Consider the following 23339-nt stretch of genomic DNA (forward strand, 5'->3'; position numbering starts at 1 on the left):
CGGCCCTCTGATCTCTGCTATTTTTTTAAACTTAGGGACATACATTTACACCCTTCACTTCCCCTTAACACAGTTGTTTGTCTTGGAATTTCTAAATATTTGCAGAAATGCAGATTCTTCTAAAAATCGCCCTTCCAAAATATAAAGAGCGGCTGTATTCATCGGCCCAGATACAAATGAACTGAAATAGAATCAGGCCGCAAAGTACCTAAAGTCAAGCTGTTAACGATAGCTTGAGTTTCTTCATCACCACCAAGTTTTTAGCGACGAATTCCCTTCTTCCTTTTAAAGTGAAGGATCGGCAAAAAGCATTTGCGTCCGGCAACCAAGGTGGATTTTATTCTCCCGTGCAAATAAAATGAAGAGAAATAAAGTCAGGCAGCCAAATATCGCAAGTCGTTTGTTAAAAAGTTCGTTAGCATCACAAAGGGTTGTGGACTGGGGATTCCCACAGTGTGAGGTTTATTTTAGAGGGTTTGCAGAAAGGAAATTCTTCCTCTGGCGAGGAGTAAAGAGGGATTTTGATTCTGTCGGGCAAATAAAGTCGAGGCAAAAAGAGAGGCAGGCACCAAGTGAGATGTGTAAAGTTTATTGAAAGTTTTTTCCCGTGTAACAAAGGGCTTGATATTTTTCTCGTGGACGTGGGTCGTTGATGTGCCGGGCGATTGGGATGGGTGGCCGGGGAACGCGCCGGCCCGGACCGAAGCGGGGTTGTGGATGGGCAGTAACGGGGGAGGGTGGTACCGGACACACCAGCTCTTTATTAATTGAAAATCAATCAATATAGGTCCTGAATAGCACCTTACCATGCAAAGTCATCGAAGCGAGAAAGGTAACAGAGCCCCCCACCGAGCCCTCGCCCCGCTCCCCGCGGCACAGAGCCCCCCACCGACCCCTAGCCCCACTCCCCGCAGCACAGAGCCCCCCACCGAACCCCGAGCCCCTCTCCGCCCAGCACAGAGCCCCCCAATGACCCCTCGCCCCGCTCCCCGCAGCACAGAGCCTCCCCACCGAGCCCTCGCCCCACTCCCCGCAGCACGGCGCCCCCCACCGAGCCCTCGCCCCGCTCCCCGCAGCACGGCGCCCCCCACCGAGCCCTCGCCCCGCTCCCCGCAGCACAGAGCCCCCCACCGAACCCCGAGCCCCTCTCCGCCCAGCACAGAGCCCCCCAATGACCCCTCGCCCCGCTCCCCGCAGCACGGCGCCCCCCACCGAGCCCTCGCCCCACTCCCCGCAGCACGCCCCCCCCCCCCACCGAGCCCTCGCCCCGCTCCCCACAGCACAGAGCCCCCCACCGACCCCTCGCCCCGCTCCCCGGTGCCCCCCCCCCCCCCCAGCACCACACTGGTGCCCAGTGCCAGGTCTCGGCCCCGTCTATAGCCCCACCAGCCTGAGGGGCTCTGCATTGAGCCCGTCTTTGTTGACCCCGGGGCCCACCATGGGGTAGAGGGGCTCGGCAAAGGCGTCGGAGAAGGTGTAGAGGTGGGTCATGGCGGCCGCATCGTAGAACGACACCTGCCCCCCCTCGTAGTCCAGATACACCCCCACCCGCCGGGGCTTGGCCGTGAGCGCCAGGTGCCGGGAGGGGGAGTCCAGGGCCTTGTAGTCGGCCCCGTTGCGGAGCCAGACGGCCCAGTAGCCGTTGGCCGGCTTGAGCATCACCTTGGCCTCCTGCCGGTTGACCGAGGCCCGAGCCAGGCCGATTTCCCAGCTGGTTTTGTCCCCCACCTCCACCTCCCAGTAGTGGCGGCCCGAGGTGAAGCTGGCCGAGCCCAGCACGCACACGCTCTTGCTGAAGCGCTCCGGCCCCTCGAGCGCCTCGTCCTGGGGCTCGTCCACCAGCCGGACGGCCAGCAGGTCGGGCGACAGCAGCAGGTTGGGGTGGTTGGTGGCCGGGTCCAGGGTGATGGAGGGCAGAGCTGTTGGGGGGGGAGAAAGGGGTGAGCTCTCGGTACCGGGGAAGGGCCCCCCTGCCCTGGAGACAGCCCCTCTAAACCGGAGCAGGGGGAGTGAACAAGCCACAGGTCCGCCCCCCCCCCCGATCCCAGAGACACGCCCCTCTGCCCAGACCCCGCCCACAGCCCCGCCCCGATCCCAGAGACACGCCCCTCTGTCCCGACCCCGCCCACGGCCCCACCCCGATCCCAGAGACACGCCCCTCTGTCCAGACCCCACCCACGGCCCCGCCCCGATCCCAGAGACACACCCCTCTGTCCAGACCCCGCCCACGGCCCCGCCCCGATCCCAGAGACACGCCCCTCTGTCCAGACCCCACCCACGGCCCCGCCCCGATCCCAGAGACACACCCCTCTGTCCAGACCCCGCCCACGGCCCCACCCCGATCCCAGAGACACGCCCCTCTGCCCAGACCCCGCCCACGGCCCCGCCCCGATCCCAGAGACACACCCCTCTGTCCAGACCCCACCCACGGCCCCACCCCATCCCAGAGACACACCCCTCTGTCCAGACCCCACCCACGGCCCCGCCCCGATCCCAGAGACACACCCCTCTGTCCAGACCCCGCCCACGGCCCCACCCCGATCCCAGAGACACGCCCCTCTGCCCAGACCCCGCCCACGGCCCCGCCCCAATCCCAGAGACACACCCCTCTGTCCAGACCCCGCCCACGGCCCCACCCCGATCCCAGAGACACACCCCTCTGTCCAGACCCCACCCACGGCCCAACCCCATCCCAGAGACACACCCCTCTGTCCAGACCCCGCCCACGGCCCCACCCCGGTCCCAGAGACACGCCCCTCTGCCCAGCCCCCTCTCCCTCCAGCGCCAAGCACCCCCACTCCCGATGCAGCCAGCGAGGAGGGGACTGGGGTGGGGAGTCACTTACAGAGGCTCAGGGCGGATTTCATTTCCCTCCACACCATGTACTGGATGGGCCCCTTGAACTGGCCCAGGCTGAAATCTCGGGGTGCAGGCAGCTGAACCCCTTTTTCCTCCCCGGGGCAATACCTGGGGTGGGGAGGCAGGAAGCAAAGGGGTGATGAGGACAGAGAAGGGCTGAGCCCTAGTGGAGAGGCCTGGCACAGACCCCTCTTCCCCAGCAGGGCAGTTATCCCAGGATACTGGGGGGGGGGGAGGCGGGGGCGGGGGGCATCTGGGACACTCACTTTTCCAGGAAGCTTTTGATGTCCTGTGAAAAGAGAAAGTAGACGTGAGAGATGCAGACACGGAGTGGACAGGGGGCTGTGGGTCGGGAGTGAGGGGCCCCGGCAGAGCGGGGGGACTGGGGCTGCGGGTCGGGAGTGAGGGGCCCCGGCAGAGCGGGGGGACTGGGGCTGCGGGTCGGGAGTGAGGGGCCCCGGCAGAGCCGGGGGGCTGCGGGTGCATTTACCTTCAGGAAGGTGCCCGCGTCCTCTTCCGCCAGCCGGGCCTGGATGGCAGCGATCTGCCCCCCCGAGCTGCGGACGAGCTCCTGGGCATTTCGCTGGCTGGTCTCCAGTTCGCTCAGCAAAAGCTCCTCTTCCCGCCTCAGCTCCCGCCTCAGGGCCGCCTCCTTCTGCTGCAGCCCCTGGTGCAACTCGATGAACTGGGAGGACAGGTGCTGCTCCAGGCGGAGACGCTGGGCCTGGGGAGAGAGGGCTGGGCTGGCAGGGGGCTGCGGGTCGGGAGTGAGGGGCACCGGCAGGGCTGGGCTGGCAGGGGGCTGCGGGTCGGGAGTGAGGGGCCCTGGCAGGGCTGGGGGGGCAGGGCTGGGCTGGCAGGGGGCTGCGGGTCGGGAGTGAGGGGCACCGGCAGAGCTGGGGGGGGGCAGGGCTGGGCTGGCAGGGGGCTGTGGGTCGGGAGTGAGGGGCACCAGCAGAGCTGGGGGGGGCAGGGCTGGGCTGGCAGGGGGCTGCGGGTCGGGAGTGAGGGGCACTGGCAGGGCTGGGGGGGAGCCCAGGGCTAGGCTAGAGGGGGGGCTGCGGGTCAGGAGTGAGGGGCACCGGCAGAGCTGGGGGGGGGGCAGGGCTGGGCTAGCGGGAGGCTGCGGGTCAGGAGTGAGGGGCACCAGCCGTGCTGGGGGGGGTCTGGCAGTCAGCACCCAGGGGCGGGTCGTGGGTTTGAACTTACTGCAATTTCAGGAGCTTTCTGAGCTCTCTGCTCCTGCAGAGACTTCGCCGCTTGGATCCTGGCCTCCAGCGAGGTCTGTGACACGGTTAAAATCTCCTGGATGGACAGAAACCCGGGGATGAGTCCGAAAAAACAAGCTTGCCTGGCGCGGAGATGCAGCCAGCTCTGGGGCGGGAGGTTCTGGATAGTCTGGGGTGTCAGGGTTGGAAGGGACCTCAGGAGGTCATCTAGTCCAACCCCCTGCTCAAAGCAGGACCCATCCCCAATTAAATCATCCCAGCCAGGGCTTTGTCAAGCCTGACCTTAAAAACTTCTAGGGAAGGAGATTCTACCACCTCCCTAGGTAATGCATTCCAGTGCTTCACCACCCTCCTAGTGAAATAGTGTTTCCTAATATCCAACCTAAACCTCCCCCACTGCAACTTGAGACCATTACTCCTTGTCCTGTCCTCTTCCACCACTGAGAATAGTCTAGAACCATCCTCTTGGGAACCCCCTTTCAGGTGGTTGAAAGCAGCTATCAAATCCCCCCTCGTTCTTCTCCTCCGCAGACTAAACAATCCCAGCTCCCTCAGCCTCTCCTCATAAGTCATGTGTTCCAGACCCCTAATCATTTTTGTTGCCCTCCGCTGGACTCTTTCCAGTTTTTCCACATCCTTCTTGTAGTGTGGAGCTCAAAACTGGACACAGTACTCCAGATGAGGCCTCACCAATGTCGAATAGAGGGGAACAATCACGTCCCTCGATCTGCTGGCAATGCCCCTACTTATACATCCCAAAATGCCATTGGCCTTCTTGGCAACAAGGGCACACTGCTGACTCATATCCAGCTTCTCGTCCACTGTCACCCCTAGGTCCTTTTCCGCAGAACTGCTGCCGAGCCATTCGGCCCCTAGTCTGTAGCGGTGCATTGGGTTCTTCCATCCTAAGTGCAGGACCCTGCACTTATCCTTATTGAACCTCATCAGATTTCTTTTGGCCCAATCCTCCCATTTGTCTAGGTCCCTCCGTATCCTATCCCTGCCCTCCAGCGTATCTACCACTGCTCCCAGTTTAGTGTCATCTGCAAACTTGCTGAGGATGCAATCCACACCATCCTCCAGATCACTGCCCACTCTGCGTTAAAACACCGGAGCCACAGGAAGGCCATTAGGCCCTGTCAAGCTTCGGTCCTGGGTAATATCCCACCGGGATTGACTGGGAACGTAGCATCCACCTCCAGGTCTACGTAAGGCTCCATGGCTTAGTTAGGGGCAGAGACGGCTGGTCCATGCTCATGCTTCAGGGCAGCAGGTGAGATGCCTCGTAGGGGTCAGGAAGGAAACCAACACCACCGGATAATGCAGCACAGCGCCCCCTAGTGCCGCATTGACTGCCAGGGGAGAGTGCCCCCTACTGACCCCTGCAGAGCGGCGCCCCTTTACCCAGCCCGCCCTCCCACCCCGCAACCCGGCACCCCCGACTGACCTTATAATGCCGCATGGTTTCGTCCAGCGGGAGACAACGGTGCCCCCAGTGCTCGGTGTCCAGCGCCCTCGTGAGGCTGCCGTGGTCCATGCAGAACAGCGGCTCCCCCCGCAGCTCCTCGCCGGCCGCCGGCCCCTCCTGGGCAGGGGCGCTCTCCCGGGCCCTGTCTGCCAGCTGGCCCAGGGCGCGGTTGGGCACGTACTTGCCCCCGGGCGCGGGGCGCCGGCACTCCGGGCAGCGGCAGGGGGCGGCCTCCCCTGGCTGGGCCGGGGGCTCCCCCCAGTAGCGGGTGAGGCAGCCCTGGCAGTAGTTGTGCCCGCACTCCAGCATGACAGGCCCCACGAAGAGCTCGAGGCAGATGGGGCAGTGAAGCTCGGCCGGGGGGTCGCTGGCCATGGGGCTGGGGCGATCCCTGTACTCCTCCGTCGGGGGCTCTGCCTCGCTCCCCCTCTCCGGTGTCTCCTTCTCGCTCTCCCCGGCGCGCTCTGCGGGTGTCTGTGCCCCTCTCCGGCTGCCCGAGCCCTGCCCAGACCCGTACTTGCCCCCCGGCACCTGGCATTCCACAGCAGACGGGGTGTGGACAGCACCGGCCAAACCGGTTCCTCGAGTGGGGGGCTGGGAGCCCGGACTCCTGGGTTCTCTCCCCGGCTCTGGGAGGGGGAGTGGGGTCTAGTGGGTTACAGCACAAGGGGCTGGGGGCCAGGACTCCTGGGTTCTCTCCCCAGCGCTGGGGGGGGGGGGGAGTGGGGTCTAGTGGATTAGAACGGGGGGGGGCTGGGGGCTAGGACTCCTGGGTTCTCTCCCCGGCTCTGGGAGGGGCGGGATCTAGTGGTTTTCGCACAGTTACTGATGGCTCATGCCCGGGGAAGCCTCCCGCATGAGCTCATCTCCCCTGGGCCTGACTCCTCTGTGAGCAGCCCAATTATCCCGCTGACGGGCCTCTGACTTGACTCACGGCGCAACGCCGGGGACTCAGGCACTAAGGTGTATATACGGCAGGGGATCAGCAGGGGGCGCTCTCCCCGGGCAGTCAGGGCCGGCCCCAATGCCCCAGTGCGGCGCTAGGGGGCGCTGTGCTGCAGGGAGCGGGGGCTCAGCAGGGGGCGCTCTCCCCGGGCAGCCAGGGCCGGCCCCGATGCCCCGGTGCGGCGCTAGGGGGCGCTGTGCTGCAGGGAGCGGGGGCTCAGCAGGGGGCGCTCTCCCCAGGCAGCCAGGGCCGGCCCCGATGCCCCGGTGCGGCGCTAGGGGGCGCTGTGCTGCAGGGAGCGGGGGGTCAGCAGGGGGCGCTCTCCCCGGGCAGCCAGGGCCGGCCCCGATGCCCCAGTGCGGCGCTAGGGGGCGCTGTGCTGCAGGGAGCGGGGGATCAGCAGGGGGCGCTCTCCCCAGGCAGCCAGGGCCGGCCCCCACACCCCAGGACAGCGCTAGGGGGCGCTCTCCCCACGGTAGCTCCGTCCTTGGGAACAAAGGTTGTCCCTCATTGTGCGTTTGCGCAGCTCCGGGCACAGTCTCACGCCGGGGCTTTCGGGCGCGGTTCTATTCGGGTTGCCGCGCTTCCCAAAGAGGCTGAAATGCAGCCAGCTCTGGGGTTGGGGCCGCTTGGTACCAGCTGCATGGAACGCAGCCCGGGACCAGCTGGCCCGGCGCTGACATGCAGCCACTGCCGGGGCAGGGCAGCTGGGGGCCAGCCACACGGCAACGCCCCATGGGACCAGCTCGACGGGCACGGAGATGGAGCCACCCCTGGGGTGGAGCCCGTTGCGGCGAACAGGAGGCAGCTGGGTAAGGGGCAGGCTGAACCCGGCGCCTTTCAACCTCTTTGGCTAGTTTCCCTGGCCCCCTTTGTCGCTAGGATCCACCTGGGGAACGGCTCACGCCATCAGCGCTGGGAATCCTGCCCTCCATGTCCCTTCTAGCGACCCACACGCACACTGCTCCTGCCCCCCCACGCACAAATCCTACCTCCTTGCCCCAGGGCTAGTGCTGGCCACCCTGCGGAGACCATGGAGCACCTGGGATCTCCTGCCTCCCTGTAACCCATGCACTTAAGGAAGCACGTATCAGTGGGGGTTAGACCATGGGGGCCAGGACTCCTGGGTTCTCTCCCCAGCTCTGGGAGGGGAGTGGGGTCCAGTGGGTTAGAGCTGGGAGCCAGGACTCCTGGGTTCTCTCCCTGGCTCAGAGAGGGGTTGAGTGGTTAGAGTGGGGGGCTGGGAGCCAGGACTCCTGGGTTCTCTCCCTGGCTCAGAGAGGGGAGTGGGGTCTACTGGGTTAGAGCTGGGAGCCAGGACTCCTGGTTCTCTCCCCAGCTCGGGGAAGGGAGTGGGGTCTAGTGGGTTAGAGAAGGGGGTGCTGGGAGCCAGGACTCCTGGGTTCTCTCCCCAACTCTGGGAGGGGAGTGGGGTCTACTGGGTTAGAGCTGGGAGCCAGGACTCCTGGGTTCTCTCCCTGGCTCAGAGAGGGGTCTAGTGGTTGGGGGGCTGAGGGGGGCAGCTGGGAGCCAGGATTCCTGGGTTCCATTCCCAGCTCTGCCACAAACAGCCGTACTGGGCCACTTCATTTCTCTGATCTTGTTTCCCCAGCTGTAAAGCAGAACAATCCTGCTTTCAGACTACGAGCTCTTCGGGGGGCAGGGACTGCCTCTGATTGGGTCCATGCAGCACCCGGCCCAACATGGCCCCCCCGATCTCAGCCAGGGGGGTTGGGCAGCCCCCCAGCCCGGCAGGGCACAGCGCCCGGCGCACCGGGGCCCCAGTCTCAGGGGTGGCCTCAAGCAATCCTTCAGACACCGCGCTTCGGGATTTTTTAAAATCATTTATCGAAAGTTTAAATGCCGAAAGTGTTACAATAAAAAACACAACCGCTTGGAGAGAAACACACACACACACACACACGCAACTGGCTCCAGTGAACTCGGACCCAGGCTAGGGACCAACTCCTGGGCTAAAACACTTCTGAGGCGCACTTGCAAAACCCCTGCAAAAATAGCCAGCCTAGAGCGGCCGATGGGGCTGCAAGAAGCCTGTTCGGGGGCTTAGTTCCCCAGCCCTCTAGACATGGTAATTTTGGCTGTAAACGGCCTTGCAGGACCCCAATTTACCCCCCCACCCCATCCCCCTAACCACAGAGTCCCAGCTGTCTGGGGCCTCGTAGGATCTCAACTCCCATTCTTCCGCTCCCAGCATTTCGGCGGCGAAAAGCCCACGTTCCCCTCCCTCAAACCCCCGTGTCTGGGCTGCAAAGGCTGGGGCAGAACGCGAAAGCCCCCAACTGAGCCTGCCAGGGTCCTGGCCGGCTCGTTTTCGAGGTAGGCGCGCCGTGATGCCCGATCTCCCAGGAGAGGACTGGGGACGCCGCTGGGGAGAGTCGACCCCATGGCCCTGCCCCTCCCCAGCACAACAAAACTGCCTCCATCCTACAGCCCCGGCCCGCTCTGCCCCCTGTGGGCTTAGGCCAGTAATGCCCCAGGGACAGAGAGGAACACAACGGACCAGTCAAAACTGGGGCTCTCCGGGGAGGCAGCAACCGGGCAATACGGGGGGTGTACGCAAAGGCACCGGCTTCCTCCTTTCCCTGGGGGGTGTTCAACCCCCACTACACCCCTTCCCCCAAACCCCCCCCACCCCTCCCCGGTCCCTGCTCCCCCGCACCTCCTGCATGCCGCAGAACAGCTGATCGCAGCGGGCGGGAGGCGCTGGGAGGGAAGGGCAGGACTTGATTGGCCGGGCTGCAGGAGGCGTTGGGGAGCTGGCTGTCGGTGGGTGCTAAGCACCCACTAAATTTTTTCCGTGGGTGCTCCAGGGCACCTACGTGTGTGCGGATCGGGTAAAGCACCTGCTTCCGGGGGCCCGGATTTGATTCTCTGCTCCACCACTGAGCCCCTGGGGGAATTTGAGAAGACTGGGGATTAGATTAGACACAGAGCGGGAATTAGATTAGATATGCACTGGGGATTAGGAGAGTGGATCAGAAAACGGATTTTCCGTTCCTTAGAAAACGTTGAGACTTTTTTTCACCCCAGAATTGCAACATTTTTTGCAAACAAAACAGTTAATTTGGGGTTAAAATGTTTCACTTTGGTTCATTCAAAACATTTAGGAATTTCTTTGGTTTTTGGTATAAAATAAATCAGCAAAACGAAAAGTGGTTTGTGAACGAAATATTGAAACATGTGACAGTTTCAAATAAAATAAACAAAATGGAATTGACATGATACCATTTGCGGGGGGGGATCCGGTGTTGTCAAAACGGCTTTTTTTAACATGAAAACCAGTTGTTCTGATAAAAAAAGTTCTGAGCATCTTTTAGGGATTAGATTTGATAATGAGATTAGATTAGGCAGGTAAAAAGGAGACGAGACTGTATTAGACCCAAAGTGGGGGATAAATTAGGTAGAAAAAAAAGAGAATAGATATTACACGAGACACTGAGTGGGGATTAGATTAGACAGGTTTAAACAATGAGAATGGGGATTGTATTCGAAAAGTAAAGAGGGGACTGGAGATTAGATTCAATGCAGAGTGGGGACCAGAGTAAACTGGTGGAATTAAGTTGGACAAATAATGGACTTTTCAGTTCTTTGCAAAAGAAGAAGAAGACAAATTTGGGGTCAAAGAGGAAAGGCAATTTTTAAAAACGTCTGGCAAATCAAAAAGGGAAAAAGATCTGTTTCCAGTCAAACTAAATATTTTGAGCTGTTTTTTACATTTTCCCTATTTTAAAACTTAAGTTACAGGCAAATTTCTGTATGACCAGCCGCTTCCAAGAGAAAACGCGACACTTCTGAAAGTGCCAAAACAAAAGGTTTCTACTGTTTTCTGGTTTTCATTTTTTTTCCATGATATTAAATTTGGAATTGAAAATATGAAAAACATTTCAGCCCTAAGGTGTCAATTTTTTTTTATTTTCCTTGGAGTTTTTTAGCTGGTTTTTCAACCAAAACAATTCAGCAAAACCAAGGACAACTCTTTGAAAGGTTTCGGGTACACCGAATTTGCGGGGGTTTGTAGTTGAAAATGTCACTCACCTCTAAATGGAAGTGGCGAGAAAGGCTAATGTCATCTGGGGTGTATTAACGGGGTGTATTAACGGGGCGTATTTCAGCTGGAGTAGCGTGTCCAATTCCAGATGCCATGTTACGAAAGATGTGGAGAAATCAGACAGAGTCCAGAGGAAAGAAACAAAAGTGATCGAAGGTTTAGAAACCTGACCTACGGGGAAAGGTTAAAAAACTGGCATGGTTAGTCTAGAGAAAAGAAGACAGAGGGGGGACCGGAGAACAGTCTTCAAAGATGTTGAGAGCGGTTACAATGAGGACAGTGGTCAATTGTTCTCCGTGTTTACTGAAGGGAGTGTAAATTAGATTTACGCAAGAAGAGATACCATCCAAACGGCTAACAGGATTTAGGCTCCTGAATCCCACAGCGATCCAGGCCATTAGGATCCTAAACCCTACTGACTTCTGGCAAAATTTGTGCTCCTAAAGACCTAGATCCTGGTCGGAGTCAGGTGTTTAAATAGCTGTAAGGATCTGGATCCTATGCCTAAATCAGCGGGCGAGCAAGGCGGGTATTATGGGAGGGGATGAGAAATCAGAGTTAGAGGAGGGAGACAGAGGTAGGAGTGAGGAGAAGGGAAATGACAGGGGACTGACGCAGCAGGATGATGATTCACATCCCATGGGATCAAGCCCGGGCTAAGTCCTCCACACTGTGGCGTGGGCGGGGATCAAACCGAGGCCTCAGGAGCTCTGGCCCATTCCACCCAGGGCGGGGAGTCCCCAGGCAGCTCGGCTTAGGAAGAGTCAGGGACGGGTGAGCCACGCTCATGCTCCAGGGCAACTCAGAGGGGTCAGGAAGGAAATCAACACACACCCACACTGCAATGCAGCACCCCCTGGTGGCGCTCTGGGACGTCGGGGCCAGCACTGATTCCCAGGGCCCATCGCCCCCTAGTGAGCCCCTGCCCCGCAGCAGTGCCTGCTGGAGTAGGGTCAAGCTCTCCCAGCCATTCGGGGAGCCCTCCTGACTCCGCCTAACTGTACATGAGACCTGACAGGACAGCAGGTAAAACCAGCGACGGGACCCAGGCGATCGGGAGGGAGAAGTGTCTACTTGCTTGCCCCATCGAGACCCTGATGCGCAGCCAGTCCTGACCCCAGGGGGAAGGGAAGAGGGGAGTTGGTCCTGGCCCCACCCTCACTCCCCATGGGGAGGGGAGGCACAAGGGAGCTGAGATCTCAGCCTCAGGCGTCCTGGAGGTCGGGAATGTCGGAGAGGATCATGGGAGAGCCCAGCTGCAGCTCCTGCTGGAGGGACTCCATATCGGCGGGGTTCATCCGATGGACCTCGAGCCAGTCAGCCAGCAGGGAGGCCGAGAGAGGGGCCGAATCGCCCTGGCTGGTGGGGAGGAAGACAAAGAGAGAGATCAGACAGACCGACGTCGGGCCAGGCCGGGTAAGAACCCCGAGCGCTCTCCCAGTGGGACCCCGGGAAGGACTCGAACCCGTGACCCAATGTTGCTGCAGAGCTTCATGGAAGTTGTCGCTCCGGGGCCTTAGCCTGACTACATCTCCCATGATGCCGCAGGATCTCCCTTCTGGCTGAGCATCTGTAAGGTCCGAGCCGAGTCTCGGTCTGGTTCTTTGATTGGTTCGGTTGAACTCGTTTGGCAAGGTGTAAACCAGCTCAGGTGGTGGGCTCAGTTCCCCCTAAGCCGCGCGGCCACAGGGGCCGGGACTGGAGAGGAGAGAGGCGGGGGGCGTGCAGGGCTGTGGCGGGGAGAGAGGGCTGGGGGGAGTCCTCTCTCTCCGCCGCAGCCTGCACCCCAAACCCCTCATCCCCAGCCCCACCCCAGAGCCCACATCTCCTGCCGGAGCCCTCACCCCCCCCCCGGACCCCATCCCTCTGCCCCAGACCTGAGACCCCTCCGCACCCCGAACCCCTCATCCCTGGCCCCACCCCACAGCCCTCACCCCCAGGGAGATCTCTTACCCCCCGATCACCAACACTCTGCTCTAGCCCTGAGCCCCCTCCTGCACCCCAAACCCTGCATCCCCGGCCCCACCCCAGAGACCATACCCCCAGCCAGAGCCCTCACCCCCCGCACCCTAGCCCTCTGCCCTAGCCCTGAGCCCCCTCCCGCACCCCAACCCCCTCATCCCTGGCCCCACCCCACAGCCCTCACCCCTGCACCCCAACCCTCTGCCTGAACCGCTCCCACACCCCAAACTCATCCCCAGCCCCACCCCAGAGCCTGCACCGCCCCAACCCTCTGCCCCAGCCCTGAGCCCTCTCCCCCACCCCAAACCCCTCATCCCTCACCCCAACCCTCTGCCCCAGCCCTGAGACCCCTCCCGCACCCCTCATCCCCGGTCCCACCCCAAAGACTGTACCCCCCGGCCAGAGCCCTCACCCCCCCCCACATACCCCAACCCTCTGGCCAAGCCCTGAGCCCCCTCCTGCACCCCAAACCGCTCATCCCCGACCCCAGAACCCACACCCCTCTGCACCCCAACCCTCTGCCCCAGCCCTGAGCCCCCTCCCTCTCCGAACCCCTCAGCCCCGTCTGACTTCACCTCCATATTGGTGCACCTAACAAAACTCATTCCGCACATGGACGTCAAAAATTCGAGGGAACCTTGGCGGTGGGTATGACTGGGTAAAAGAATTGTTTTGGAACGGGCTGGTGAAAAACACTGGTTTGCCGTACCTTCGTAAAACGACTGGTTACGATACAGCTAAGCAAGACTCAAGTTTCACTATATAAACTGGGCTCCAAAAGGAAGCTCTTGGATACGCCAGGATACAGCCCCGGATCAGAGCTGCCGGACCTCAACACCCAGCAGGCAGAAGGTGGAGTCCCCGGATGACCTGATCCTGACTGGCCACCGGGAAAAGTCCGCCTGCCTTATGGGGAGTGGTGAGCATTGCGTGCTTAGCGGGTGTAATATATTCTGGTCTGGTAGCTGTTAATATATGAAGGATAAGGGTATTACTGTGTGAGGCTCCTTCACTGGTAAAAGACCCCGCAAACCCGCGGAAGAGTACGCCCTGGCCCCCTAGGAACTGGGTATGGGTGGCCCTGAGCCTTAGGAACTGGGTATGGGTGGCCCTGCTCCCCTAGGAACTGGGTATGGGTGGCCCTGAGCCCTAAGGACTGGATAGGGATAGGTGGCTTTTGCCCAGAGCCCTAGGAACTGGGAAAGGGTGGGTGCCCTACAGTGTGCGGGTAACACATCATGGGAGAGCATATCTTCTTGCCATGAGCAGGACTCCCCAGCTAGACTACATCTCCCATGATGCACAACAGCCAGGGACTCCCATGGTGCACCGCCTCCCTCCTCAGAGAGGGGAATCATGGTGCACTGTGGGAGATGCAGTCCAGTGAGGGAGCCCATCTCAGAAGGCAGAAGGAAATAACCCAGCCACTATTCCCAGGATGCACTGGGGCAGGTCAGCCAAAGGGGAAAACCACGGTGCATCATGGGAGATGTAGTCTAACCGGAGTGCCTGACCTATAGAAAGCATGAGGCACCAGAAGAACCCCCATGAGTGGACCTAATGGATCAGCGCAGGGGAAGGGCTGGGAGCCAGGACTCCTGGGTTCTCTCCCCGGCTCTGGGAAGGCAGTGGGATCTAGTGGTTAGCGCAGCGGGGAGCTGTCCCTGCTGTGCGACACTCTCACCTGTCCCTGTTCTCCCCCACCATGTCGAAGGACTGATTCAGGAACTCCTCCAGATCAAAGCCCACGCCGTAGCCTGCCCCGCTGCCCTTGGGGGTCACTGAGAAGACGGGGGGCAGGAGATCCTCCACCTGCAATGGCAGCGAGACACAGTGAGCATGGCACCCCTCAGGCCCGTCTTGCCCGTCCCCACCCGGGGCAGGATCCTCCCGACCAGCTGCTCCCCGGCACAGAGGGAGATGCCCCATCCGGGCCCACCTCACTGGATCAGTGCTGGCGCCCCCTACAGGGGAAAGGCCCCGTTACCTGCGACTTGGAAAGCTGCTGCGTGACCATGGTGATGTCAGGTGACTCCGGGGGGCCGGTTTCCAGCGACGTGGCCATAGCGATCGGGTGCTGGCCGGGCCCTTTGACTCCTCCCACTGCCGGAGCCGGAGCCCTCTTCCCCATCTCCTGCAGGAAGATGGCCGGATCCAACCCCACGCCCTCCCTGCCTGGTGTCACAAGGCTGCCTACGGTGCGGACTGATGGCCCCTCTTGCGGCTGTGTCCCGCTAGGAGTCGTCGGGGCTTCCCCAGGTGCTGGCCTCCCGGCCACGGACCAGTTCTCTGGGCACTGGACACCGGGCCATGCACTGATCCCCGCCAGGCCAAAGGGGGCCTGGAAGATCTGACCCGGGGTGTATTTGACACTCAGGAGGCACTCGGGTTTAGCCAGAGCTTTATGGCAAGCTGAGGGGGCCACCAGAACCGGAGGGAAGGGGCCGGGCGGGGCCGGGAAGTACTGGACAATGTTGGGGGCCGAGGCGTGGGCTGGATCCGCAACTATTGGCAGTACGGTGAGTTTGGAGCTGCCTCCGGCTGGTGCCTTCTCAGGGAAGCTCAAGAAATCTGATGTGGCCGGGACGTGACCAGCTGGTGTGGCTGGGAGGTGGCCAACGGCACCTGGTGGAATGTGACCAGCAGGGGTGGCTGGGAGGCGGCCAGTGGCTTCCGATGGAATGTGGCCAGCAGGGGTGGATGGGAGGTGACCAGCAGCTCCTGGCAGAACGTGGCCAGCAGGGGTGGCTGGAAGGTGGCCAGCAGCTCCCGGTTGAAGGTGGCCAGCAGGGGTGGCTGGAAGGTGGCCAGCGGCTCCCGGTTGAAGGTGGCCAGCAGGGGTGGCTGGAAGGTGGCCAGCGGCTCCCGGTTGAAGGTGGCCAGCAGGGGTGGCTGGAAGGTGGCCAGCGGCTCCCGGTTGAAGGTGGCCAGCAGGGGTGGCTGGAAGGTGGCCAGCGGCTCCCAGTGGAACATGGCCAGCAGGCGTGGTTGGAAGGTGGCCAGCAGGTGCAGCTGGAAGGTGGCCAGCGGCTCCTGGTTGAAGGTGGCCAGCAGGAGTGGCTGGGAGGTGGCCAGTGGCTCCTGGTCGAAGGTGGCCAGCAGGGGTGGCTGGGAGGTGGCCAGCAGCTCCCAGTGGAACATGGCCAGCAGGCGTGGTTGGAAGGCGGCCGGCAGGTGCTGCTGGAAGGTGGCCGGCAGCTCCCGGTGGAACATGACCAGCAGGCGTGGCTGGGAGGTGGCCAGTAGGTGCAGCTGGAAGGTGGCCAGCGGCTCCCGGTGGAACGTGGCCGGCAGACGCGGCTGGGCCGTGGTCCATGGGCCCGTTGTGAGCCAGTTTCTGGTGGTTCCGGTCAATCATCTTGGTCCATCGCTCCAGGAGGCTGCGGTCATTCTCGCTCAGCACTAGCCCGCGCAGCACGTCCCCACGCCGCAGCTCCTTCCGCTCCTTCTCCTTCTGCTTCTTCTCCCGCTCCTTGGCCCGCTCCTGGCGCCGCTTCCGCTTCTCCTCCCGCTCCCGCTGCCGCTCCTGGGCCGTCACCGGCTTCCGCACGTCCTGGGGCTCCAGCACGGAGCACTGGGTGTCTGGGAACAAAGCAGAGAGGAGTCAGCTCACTCCCGACCCCTGCTAGCCCAGACCTGCCCCCCCTCAAGCTCTGCCAGTGCCCCTCCCTCCCGACCCGCAGCCCCCTGCTGTCCAAGGCAAGGCAGAGACAGGAAGAAACCAGCAAGAGAACACTAAACAATGTCTCGCACAACCTCCTCCTAAACAAACTAGGGAAACACAGCCTAGATGTAGCTACTGTAAGGTGGGTACAAAACTGGATGGAAAATGGTTCCCAGAGAGTAGTTATCAGTGGTTCACGGTCAGGCTGGAAGGGCATAACGAGTGGGGTCCCGCAGGGATCAGTTCTGGGCCCGGTTCTGTTCAATATCTTCCTCAATGATTTAGATAATGGCATAGTGAGTACACGTATAAAGTTTGCGGACGATACCAAACTGGGAGGTTGCAAGCGCTTTGGAGGATAGGATTAAAATTCAAAATGCTCTGGACAAACTGGAGAAATGGTCTGAAGCCAATAGGATGGAATTCAATAAGGACAAATGCAAAGGACTCCACTTAGGAAGGAAAAATCAGTCGCACACACACCGAATGGGAAATGACGGCCTGGGAAGGAAGACTGCAGACAGGGATCTGCAGGTCAGAGCGGATCACAAGCTAAGTATGAGTCAACAGTGTCACACTGTTGCAAAAAAAAGCAAACATCCTTCTGGGCTGTATCAGCAGGAGCGTTGTCAGCAAGACACGAGCAGTAATTCTTCCGCTCTACTCCACGCGGAAATGGAATCAGCTGGAGTACTGTGTGCAGTTCTGGGCGCCACATTTCAGGAAGGATGTGGACAAATCGGAGAAAGTCCAGAGAAGAGCAACAAAAATTATTCAAGGTCTGGAAAACATGAGCTGTGAGGGAAAAACTGGGTTTGTTGAGTCTACAGGAGAGAAGACTGAGAGGGGGCATAAGAACAGTTTTCAAGGTTGTTACAAGGAGGAGGATGAAAAATTGTTCTCGTTAACCTCTGAGGATAGAATAAGACACAATGGGCTTAATTGCAGCAAGGATGGTTTAGGTTGGACATCAGGAAAAACTTCCTACCTGTCAGGGTGGGTAAGCCCTGGAATAACTTGCCTAGGGAGGTTGTGGAATCTCCATCATTGGGGATTTTTAAGAGCAGGTTGGACAGACACCTGACAGGGATGGTCTAGATAATACTTAGCCCTGCCATGAGTGCAGGGGACTGGACTAGATGACCTCTCAAGGTCACTTCCGGTCCTACACATCTCCGATTCTATGAAAATCAGAAATAGAACCCAGGAGTCCTGGCTCCCAGCCCTCCCCGCTCTAACCACTAGACCCCACTCCCCACCCACAGAGGAGGAGAGAACCCAGGCATCACGGCCTTTCACCTTTGTTCTTATTGCGCAGAGCCGACTTCAGCAGGGCGGCCTTGAGCGCTGCCTTGGTGTCGTCCGAGATGGCCCCCTCCCTCTTCGGCGGCGCTGCCTCCGGCTCAGCCTTTACCTCGGCCGGCCCCTCGGGCTGCGGGGGAGCCCCGGGCGAGGTCAGGTCAATAGTCTCCGGAGGGTACGGGACTTCCCCGGGGGCTGGCGACTCCATGGCGTAGTCTCCCCCGGTGGATCCGGCGCTGGGCATGTCCACGTCCTGGCAGCGCAAGGGGGCGGCGGGGGCGGGGGCGGCGGCCGGCCGGAGGGCGGGCTTGAAACTTATCTGCCGGCGGATCCCTTCGCGGCGCGCGTGGAAGTCGCGGATCTCGGCCACGATGGCCTCCTTGATGCGCTCCTTGGTGAGGACCTGCTTGTCGAAGTCGAAATCGAAGGCGGGCACGCAGTCGGGCTCGTCGTCCGGGTCGTGGTACTTGGCCACGAAGGGGTGCTTGAGGGCCTCGGCCACGGCGATCCGCTCCCGGGGGTCGAAGTGCAGCATCTTGGCCAGCAGCGCCAGGGCCGAGCGGTCGGCCTGCTGGTAGAGGTTCTCCCAGGGCACCGGCTGGCGGGAGGGCAGGCTCTGGATGTAGGCGCGCACCCGGTCGGCCCCGATGGCGTGGATCACCTTGGCGGACGGCGTGCCCAGAACCGTCATGATCAGCTGCAGCTGGTGGATGTAATTCTTCCCGGGGAAGAGCTGCTTGCGGCCCAGCATCTCGGCGAAGATGCAGCCAACGGACCACATGTCGATGGCCTGCGTGTATTCGTGGAGGGAGAGCATGAGTTCCGGGGCTCGGTACCACCGCGTGGCCACGTATTCAGTCATGAAGTATTTGTACTCGTCTGGCTTGGTGCACAGCCCCCGGGCCATGCCGAAATCACCGATCTTCAGCTCGCAGTTCTCGTTGATGAGCAGGTTGCTGGGCTTGAGGTCGCGGTGGATGACATTGGCCGAGTGAATGTATTTGAGGCCCCGGAGCAGCTGGTAGAGGAAGTATCGGACGTGTTCCAGCGTGAGGGGCTGGGAGGAGTGGATGATCTGGTGAAGGTCACTCTCCATCAGGTCTAGCACCACGTACCTGCCGGAGCATGGGGAGGTCAGCGGGGAGAGGACCCAGAAGTCCTGACTCCCAGCCCCCACCCCTGCTAACTCACTAAACTCCCCTCCCTATAGAACCCAGAGGTCCGGGCTCCGAGGCCTCCCTGCTCTAACCCACTAGACCCCAGTTCCTTCCCAGAACCAGGGAGAGAACCCAGGAGTCTACCTCCCAGCCCCCCGACTCCCCTCCCAGAGCTGGGGGGTATAGAATCATACAATATCAGGGTTGGAAGGGACCTCAGGAGGTCATCTAGTCCAACCCCCTGCTCAAAGCAGGGCCAATCCCCAATTTTTGCCCCAGATCCCTAAATGGCTCCCTCAAGGATTGAATTCACAATCCTGGGTTTAGCTGGCCAATGCTCAAACCCCTGAGCTATCCCTCCCCACAGGTTGGTGTCCTGGCTACCAACCCCACCTAGCTCTACCCACTAGACCCCACTCTCTTCCCATAGCTGGAGATAGAACCCAGGAGTCACAGAATCATAGGACTGGAAGGGACCTCAGGAGGTCATCTAGTCCAGTCCCCTGCACTCATGGCAGGACTGACTATTATCTAGACAAATCCCTGTCAGGTGTCTGTCCAACCTGCTCTTAAAAATCCCCAATGATGGAGATTCCACAACCTCCCTAGGCAAGTTATTCCAGGGCTTAACCACCCTGACAGGTAGGAAGTTCTTCCTCATGTCCAAGCTTCAATTTAAGCCCATTGCTTCTCGTCCTAGCCTCAAAGGTTAAGGAGATCACTTTTTCTTCCTCCTCCTTGTAACAACCTTTTACACACTTGAAAACTGTTCTCACGTCCCCTCTCAGTCTTCTCTTCTCCAGACTAAACAAACCCAGTTCTTTCATTCTTCCCTCACAGCTCATGGTTTCTAGACCTTGAATCGTTTCTGTTGCTCTTCTCTGGACTTTCTCCAATTTGTCCACATCTTTCCTGAAATGTGACGCCCAGAACCTGACCCAATACTCCAGCTGAGGCCTAATCAGTGCTGAGCAGAACAGAAGAATTACTTCTCGTGTCTTGCTTACAACACTCCTGCTAATACATCCCAGAAGGATGTTTGCTTTTTTTGCAACAGCTTTACACTGTTGACTCAGATTTAGCTTGTGATCCACTATGACCCCCAGATCCCTTTCCGCAGTCCTCCTTCCTAGGCTGTCATTTCCCATTCTGTGCGTGCGCAACTGATTGTTCCTTCCTAAGTGGAGTACACTGAATTTCATCCTATTTACTTCAGACCATTTCTCCAGTTTGTCCAGAGCATTTTGGATTTTAATCCTATCCTCCAAAGCACTTGCAACCTCTCCCAGGTTGGTATCATCTGCAAACTTTATACGTGTACTCTCTATGCCATGATCTAAATCACTGAGGAAGATATTGAACAGAACCAGACTCAGAACCGATCCCTGTGGGACCCCACTCGTTATTCCTTTCCAACATGACTGTGAACCACTGATAACTACTCTCTGGGAACCGTTTTCCAGCCAGTTTTGCACCCACCTTACAGTAGTTCCTTCTAGGTTGCATTTCCCGAGTTTGTTTATGAGAAGGTCATGGGAGACAGTATCAAAAGCTTTACTAAAGTCAAGATATACCATGTCTACTGCTTTCCCCCCATCCACAAGGCTTGTTACCCTGTCAAAGAAAGCTATCAGGTTGGTTTGACATTATTTGTTCCTGACAAATCCTTGCTCACTGTTACCTATCACCTTATTATCTTCTAGATGTTTGCAAATTGATTGCTTAATTATTTGTTCCATTATCTTTCCGGGTACACAAGTTAAGATGACTGGTTTGTAATTCCCCGGGTTTTATTGATGGTCACTATATTTGCCCTTTTCTAGTCTTCTGGAATCTCTCCCCTCTTCCATGACTTCTCAAAGATAATCGCTAATGGCTCAGATATCTCCTCAGTCAGCTCCTTGAGTAGTCTAGGATGCATTTCATCAGGCCCTGGTGATTTGAAGACATCTAACTTGTATAAGTAATTTTTAACTTCCTCTTTTCCTATTTTAGCCTCTGTCCTACCTCATTTTCACAGGCATTCACTACGTTAGACGTCCAATCGCCACCAACCTTCATGGTGAAAACTGAAACAAAGAGGTCATTAAGCACCTCTGCCATTTCCACATTTTCTGTTATTACTTTTCCCCCCTCACTGAGTAATGGGCCTACCCTGTCCTTGGTCTTCCTCTTGCTTCAAATGTATTTTTAGAATGTTTTCTTGTTATCCTTTATGTCTCTAGCTACTTTGATCTTGTTTTGTGCCTTGGCCTTTCTAATTTTGTCTCTACATGCTCGTGTTATTTGTTTATATTCATCCTTTGTAATTTGAGAGTTTCCACTTTTTGTAGGACCCTTTTTTTTTAATGTTTAGATCACTCGAAGATCTCCTGGTTAACCCAGGGTGGTCTCTTGCCATACTTCCTATCTTTCCTAAGCAGCGGGATAGTTTGTTCTTGTGCCCTTAATAATGTCTCCTTGAAAAACTGCCGACTGTCTTCAATTGTTTTTCCCCTTAGACTTGCTTCCCATGGGATCTTACCTACCAACTCCCTGAGTTTGCTAACGTCTGCCTTCTTGAAATCCAATGTCTTATTGTGCTGTTCTCCCGCCTACCCTTCCTTAGAAATCATGAACTTTATCATTTCATGATCACTTTCACCCAAGCTGCCTTCCACTTTCAAATTCTCAACCAACTCCTCCCTATTTGTCAAAATCAAATCTAGAACAGCCTCCCCCCTAATAGCTTTCTCCACCGTCTGAAATAAAAAATGGTCTCCAATACAGTCCAAGAACTTGTTGGATAATCTGTGCCCTGCGGTGTTATTTTCCCCACAGATGTCTGGGTGGTTGAAGTCCCCCGTCACCACCAAGTCCTGGACTTTGTATGATTTTGTTAGCTGTTTAAAAGAAGCCTCATCTGTCTCTTCTTCCTGGTTAGGTGGTCTGTAGTAGACCCCAACCATGACATCAGCCTTGGTTTTACCCCTTTTATCCTTACGCAGAGACTTTCAACAAGTCTGTCTCCTATTTCCATCTCAGCCTCAGTCCAAGTGTATGCATTTTTAATATATAAGGCAACACCTCCTCCCGTTTTTCCCTGTCTGTCCTTCCTGAGTAAGCTGTACCCATCTATACCAATGTTCCAGTCCTGCGTATTATCCCACCAGGTCTCTGTAATGCCAACCAGGTCATAGTTGTATTTATTTTCCAGCATTTCGAGTTCTTCCTTCGTATTCCCCATACTTCTGGCTACCAACCCCACCTACTTCTCCCCACTAGACCCCACTCTCCTTCCAAAGCCAGGGTCAGAACCCAGGAGTCCTGCCTCCCAGCCCCCCCGCCCCGTTCTAACCACTAGACCCCACTCCCCTCCCAGGGCTGGGGACAGGACCCAGGCGTCCGGGCGGGCGCTCACACGGATTTGAAGTCGTCATAGGGCACGGCGGGTTTCAGGATGTCTTTGATGGCGATGATGTTGTCGTGCTTGAAGTGTTTGAGGATCTTGAGCTCGCGGAGGGTGCGCTTGGCGTTCATCACCACATCGAAGGCGTTGGGGATCTTCTTGATCGCCACCTGCTGGCCTGGAGGCAAACAGCACGGGGAGAGTCAGAGCAGAGACACCATCCCCTGCGCAGCCCTCCCCTATGGATCCCGGGAGTCCTGGCTCCCTGCCCCCCGCGCTGAGCCCCCAGACCTAACTCCCCTCCCAGAACTTAGGATAGAACCCAGGAGTCCTGGCTCCCGGCCCCCACCACCCACTAGACCCCACGCCCCTCCCAGGAGTGGGGATGGGACCCAGGCGTCCGAGCTGACCTGTGGATCTGCGGCGGGCAGAGCTGACCACGCCGTAGGCTCCGGTGCCGATGGTCTCGATGACCTCGTACTCGTCCCCCACCTCGAAGGTGACGTCCAGGGAGCGGGCCTTGAGGATGGCCAGGTTCTTGGCCGCGACGGTGGCCCGGTGGGCTGGCTCCCGCTTGCCCCGCTCCTCGGCCTCCTCCTCTTCCTCCTTCCGCGGCTCCGCCATGGCACCTGCTCCCCTGCCGAGGGAGGGCGGGCGGGGAGATCAAAGAGAGAACCCAGGAGTCCGGGGACGGGGGGGCCCAGCAGGAGCAGGGGAGGCGGGGACGAGTCACCCCGTAGCTCCAGGGGAGAGAACCCAGGAGTCCGGGGACGGTGGGGGGGGGCAGGGCAGGGAACAGCACGAGGGGGGGTGCGGGAGGGGGCAGGAAATGGGGGGCGCGGGGAAGGCAGGGCCTCAACCGGCCATGGCGGGGGAGGGGAAGAGGCAGGACCAGGAGGGGGCGGGGCTTTGGGGGCAGGAGGCGGGGCCGGGTAGGGAGGGGCGGGGCCTCGGGGACAGGGGGCGGGGCCGGACGGGGAGGGGGCGGGGCCTCTTTCCCTTATGGGGCGGGGGTCTCTGCAGGGGGCGGGGCTCGGGCGGCGCCTCTCTCCCATATGGGGAGGAGCCAACGGCCCCCCCAGGGGGCGGGGTCTCCGCAAGGGGCGGGGCAGCGGGGAGTCCCCAGCGGGGCGGGGCCTCGCGGGCCCTCTCACCGGCTCGCGCCCGGGACCCTGCCAGCCCGGGGCTGGTTCCCTCTCGGGTCCGCCGCTCCCTGCTCCGTCCTCGAGTGCCCGGATGTCGCCGCTCCCGCCCAATCACACTGGAGGCCGGGGCGGGGCCCTCAGAAGCGCGCA

At 59.4% G+C, this 23339-nt stretch overlaps 2 protein-coding genes across 4 annotated transcripts; both read right to left on the minus strand.

Annotated features, from left to right (window-relative positions):
* Nucleotides 1–1333: 1333 nt before the first annotated feature.
* On the minus strand, nt 1334–8207 carry LOC125637838 (zinc-binding protein A33-like). Its single transcript, XM_075129054.1, has 7 exons — nt 8148–8207; nt 5536–6087; nt 4069–4164; nt 3350–3583; nt 3126–3148; nt 2846–2967; nt 1334–1919 (listed from the first exon to the last, which is right to left on the minus strand). The coding sequence occupies exons 1-7, from the start codon at nt 8205–8207 to the stop codon at nt 1375–1377; spliced, it is 1632 nt and encodes a 543-aa protein (XP_074985155.1). The 3' UTR covers nt 1334–1374.
* A 1469-nt stretch (nt 8208–9676) lies between these two features.
* MAPK7 (mitogen-activated protein kinase 7) lies at nt 9677–23339 on the minus strand. 3 transcript variants are annotated; one of them, XM_075129146.1, is made up of 7 exons: nt 23199–23339; nt 22455–22681; nt 22057–22222; nt 17497–18614; nt 14521–16115; nt 14218–14345; nt 9677–11930 (listed from the first exon to the last, which is right to left on the minus strand). In XM_075129146.1, the coding sequence occupies exons 2-7, from the start codon at nt 22666–22668 to the stop codon at nt 11777–11779; spliced, it is 3375 nt and encodes a 1124-aa protein (XP_074985247.1). In that variant the 5' UTR covers nt 22669–22681; nt 23199–23339; the 3' UTR covers nt 9677–11776. The 3 variants fall into 3 exon arrangements, with proteins under 3 accessions (XP_074985247.1, XP_048711567.2, XP_074985248.1); XM_048855610.2 differs by having other exon boundaries at nt 22455–22673; nt 23199–23323; XM_075129147.1 differs by lacking the exons at nt 22455–22681; nt 23199–23339 and having other exon boundaries at nt 22059–22209.

Source organism: Caretta caretta, chromosome 6 (genome assembly GCF_965140235.1).
Source record: "Caretta caretta isolate rCarCar2 chromosome 6, rCarCar1.hap1, whole genome shotgun sequence".
Classification (NCBI taxonomy): domain Eukaryota; kingdom Metazoa; phylum Chordata; order Testudines; family Cheloniidae; genus Caretta; species Caretta caretta.

What these genes read in the sequence shown, in the direction of transcription:
- MAPK7 (XM_075129146.1), bottom strand. Translation starts at nt 22,668, where the DNA reads ATGGCGGAGCCGCGGAAGGAGGAAGAGGAGGAGGCCGAGGAGCGGGGC. An exon ending in TCTGCGCAATAAGAACAAAG is followed by an intron (nt 16,116 to 17,496) that starts GTGAAAGGCCGT and finishes CTTTGTTCCCAG; the next exon opens with ACACCCAGTGCTCCGTGCTG. An exon ending in AGCAGCTTTCCAAGTCGCAG is followed by an intron (nt 14,346 to 14,520) that starts GTAACGGGGCCT and finishes CTGCCATTGCAG; the next exon opens with GTGGAGGATCTCCTGCCCCC.
- LOC125637838 (XM_075129054.1), bottom strand. Translation starts at nt 8,207, where the DNA reads ATGTTGGGCCGGGTGCTGCATGGACCCAATCAGAGGCAGTCCCTGCCC. An exon ending in AAACCATGCGGCATTATAAG is followed by an intron (nt 4,165 to 5,535) that starts GTCAGTCGGGGG and finishes CTGTCCATCCAG; the next exon opens with GAGATTTTAACCGTGTCACA. An exon ending in AGAAAGCTCCTGAAATTGCA is followed by an intron (nt 3,584 to 4,068) that starts GTAAGTTCAAAC and finishes CTCTCTCCCCAG; the next exon opens with GCCCAGCGTCTCCGCCTGGA.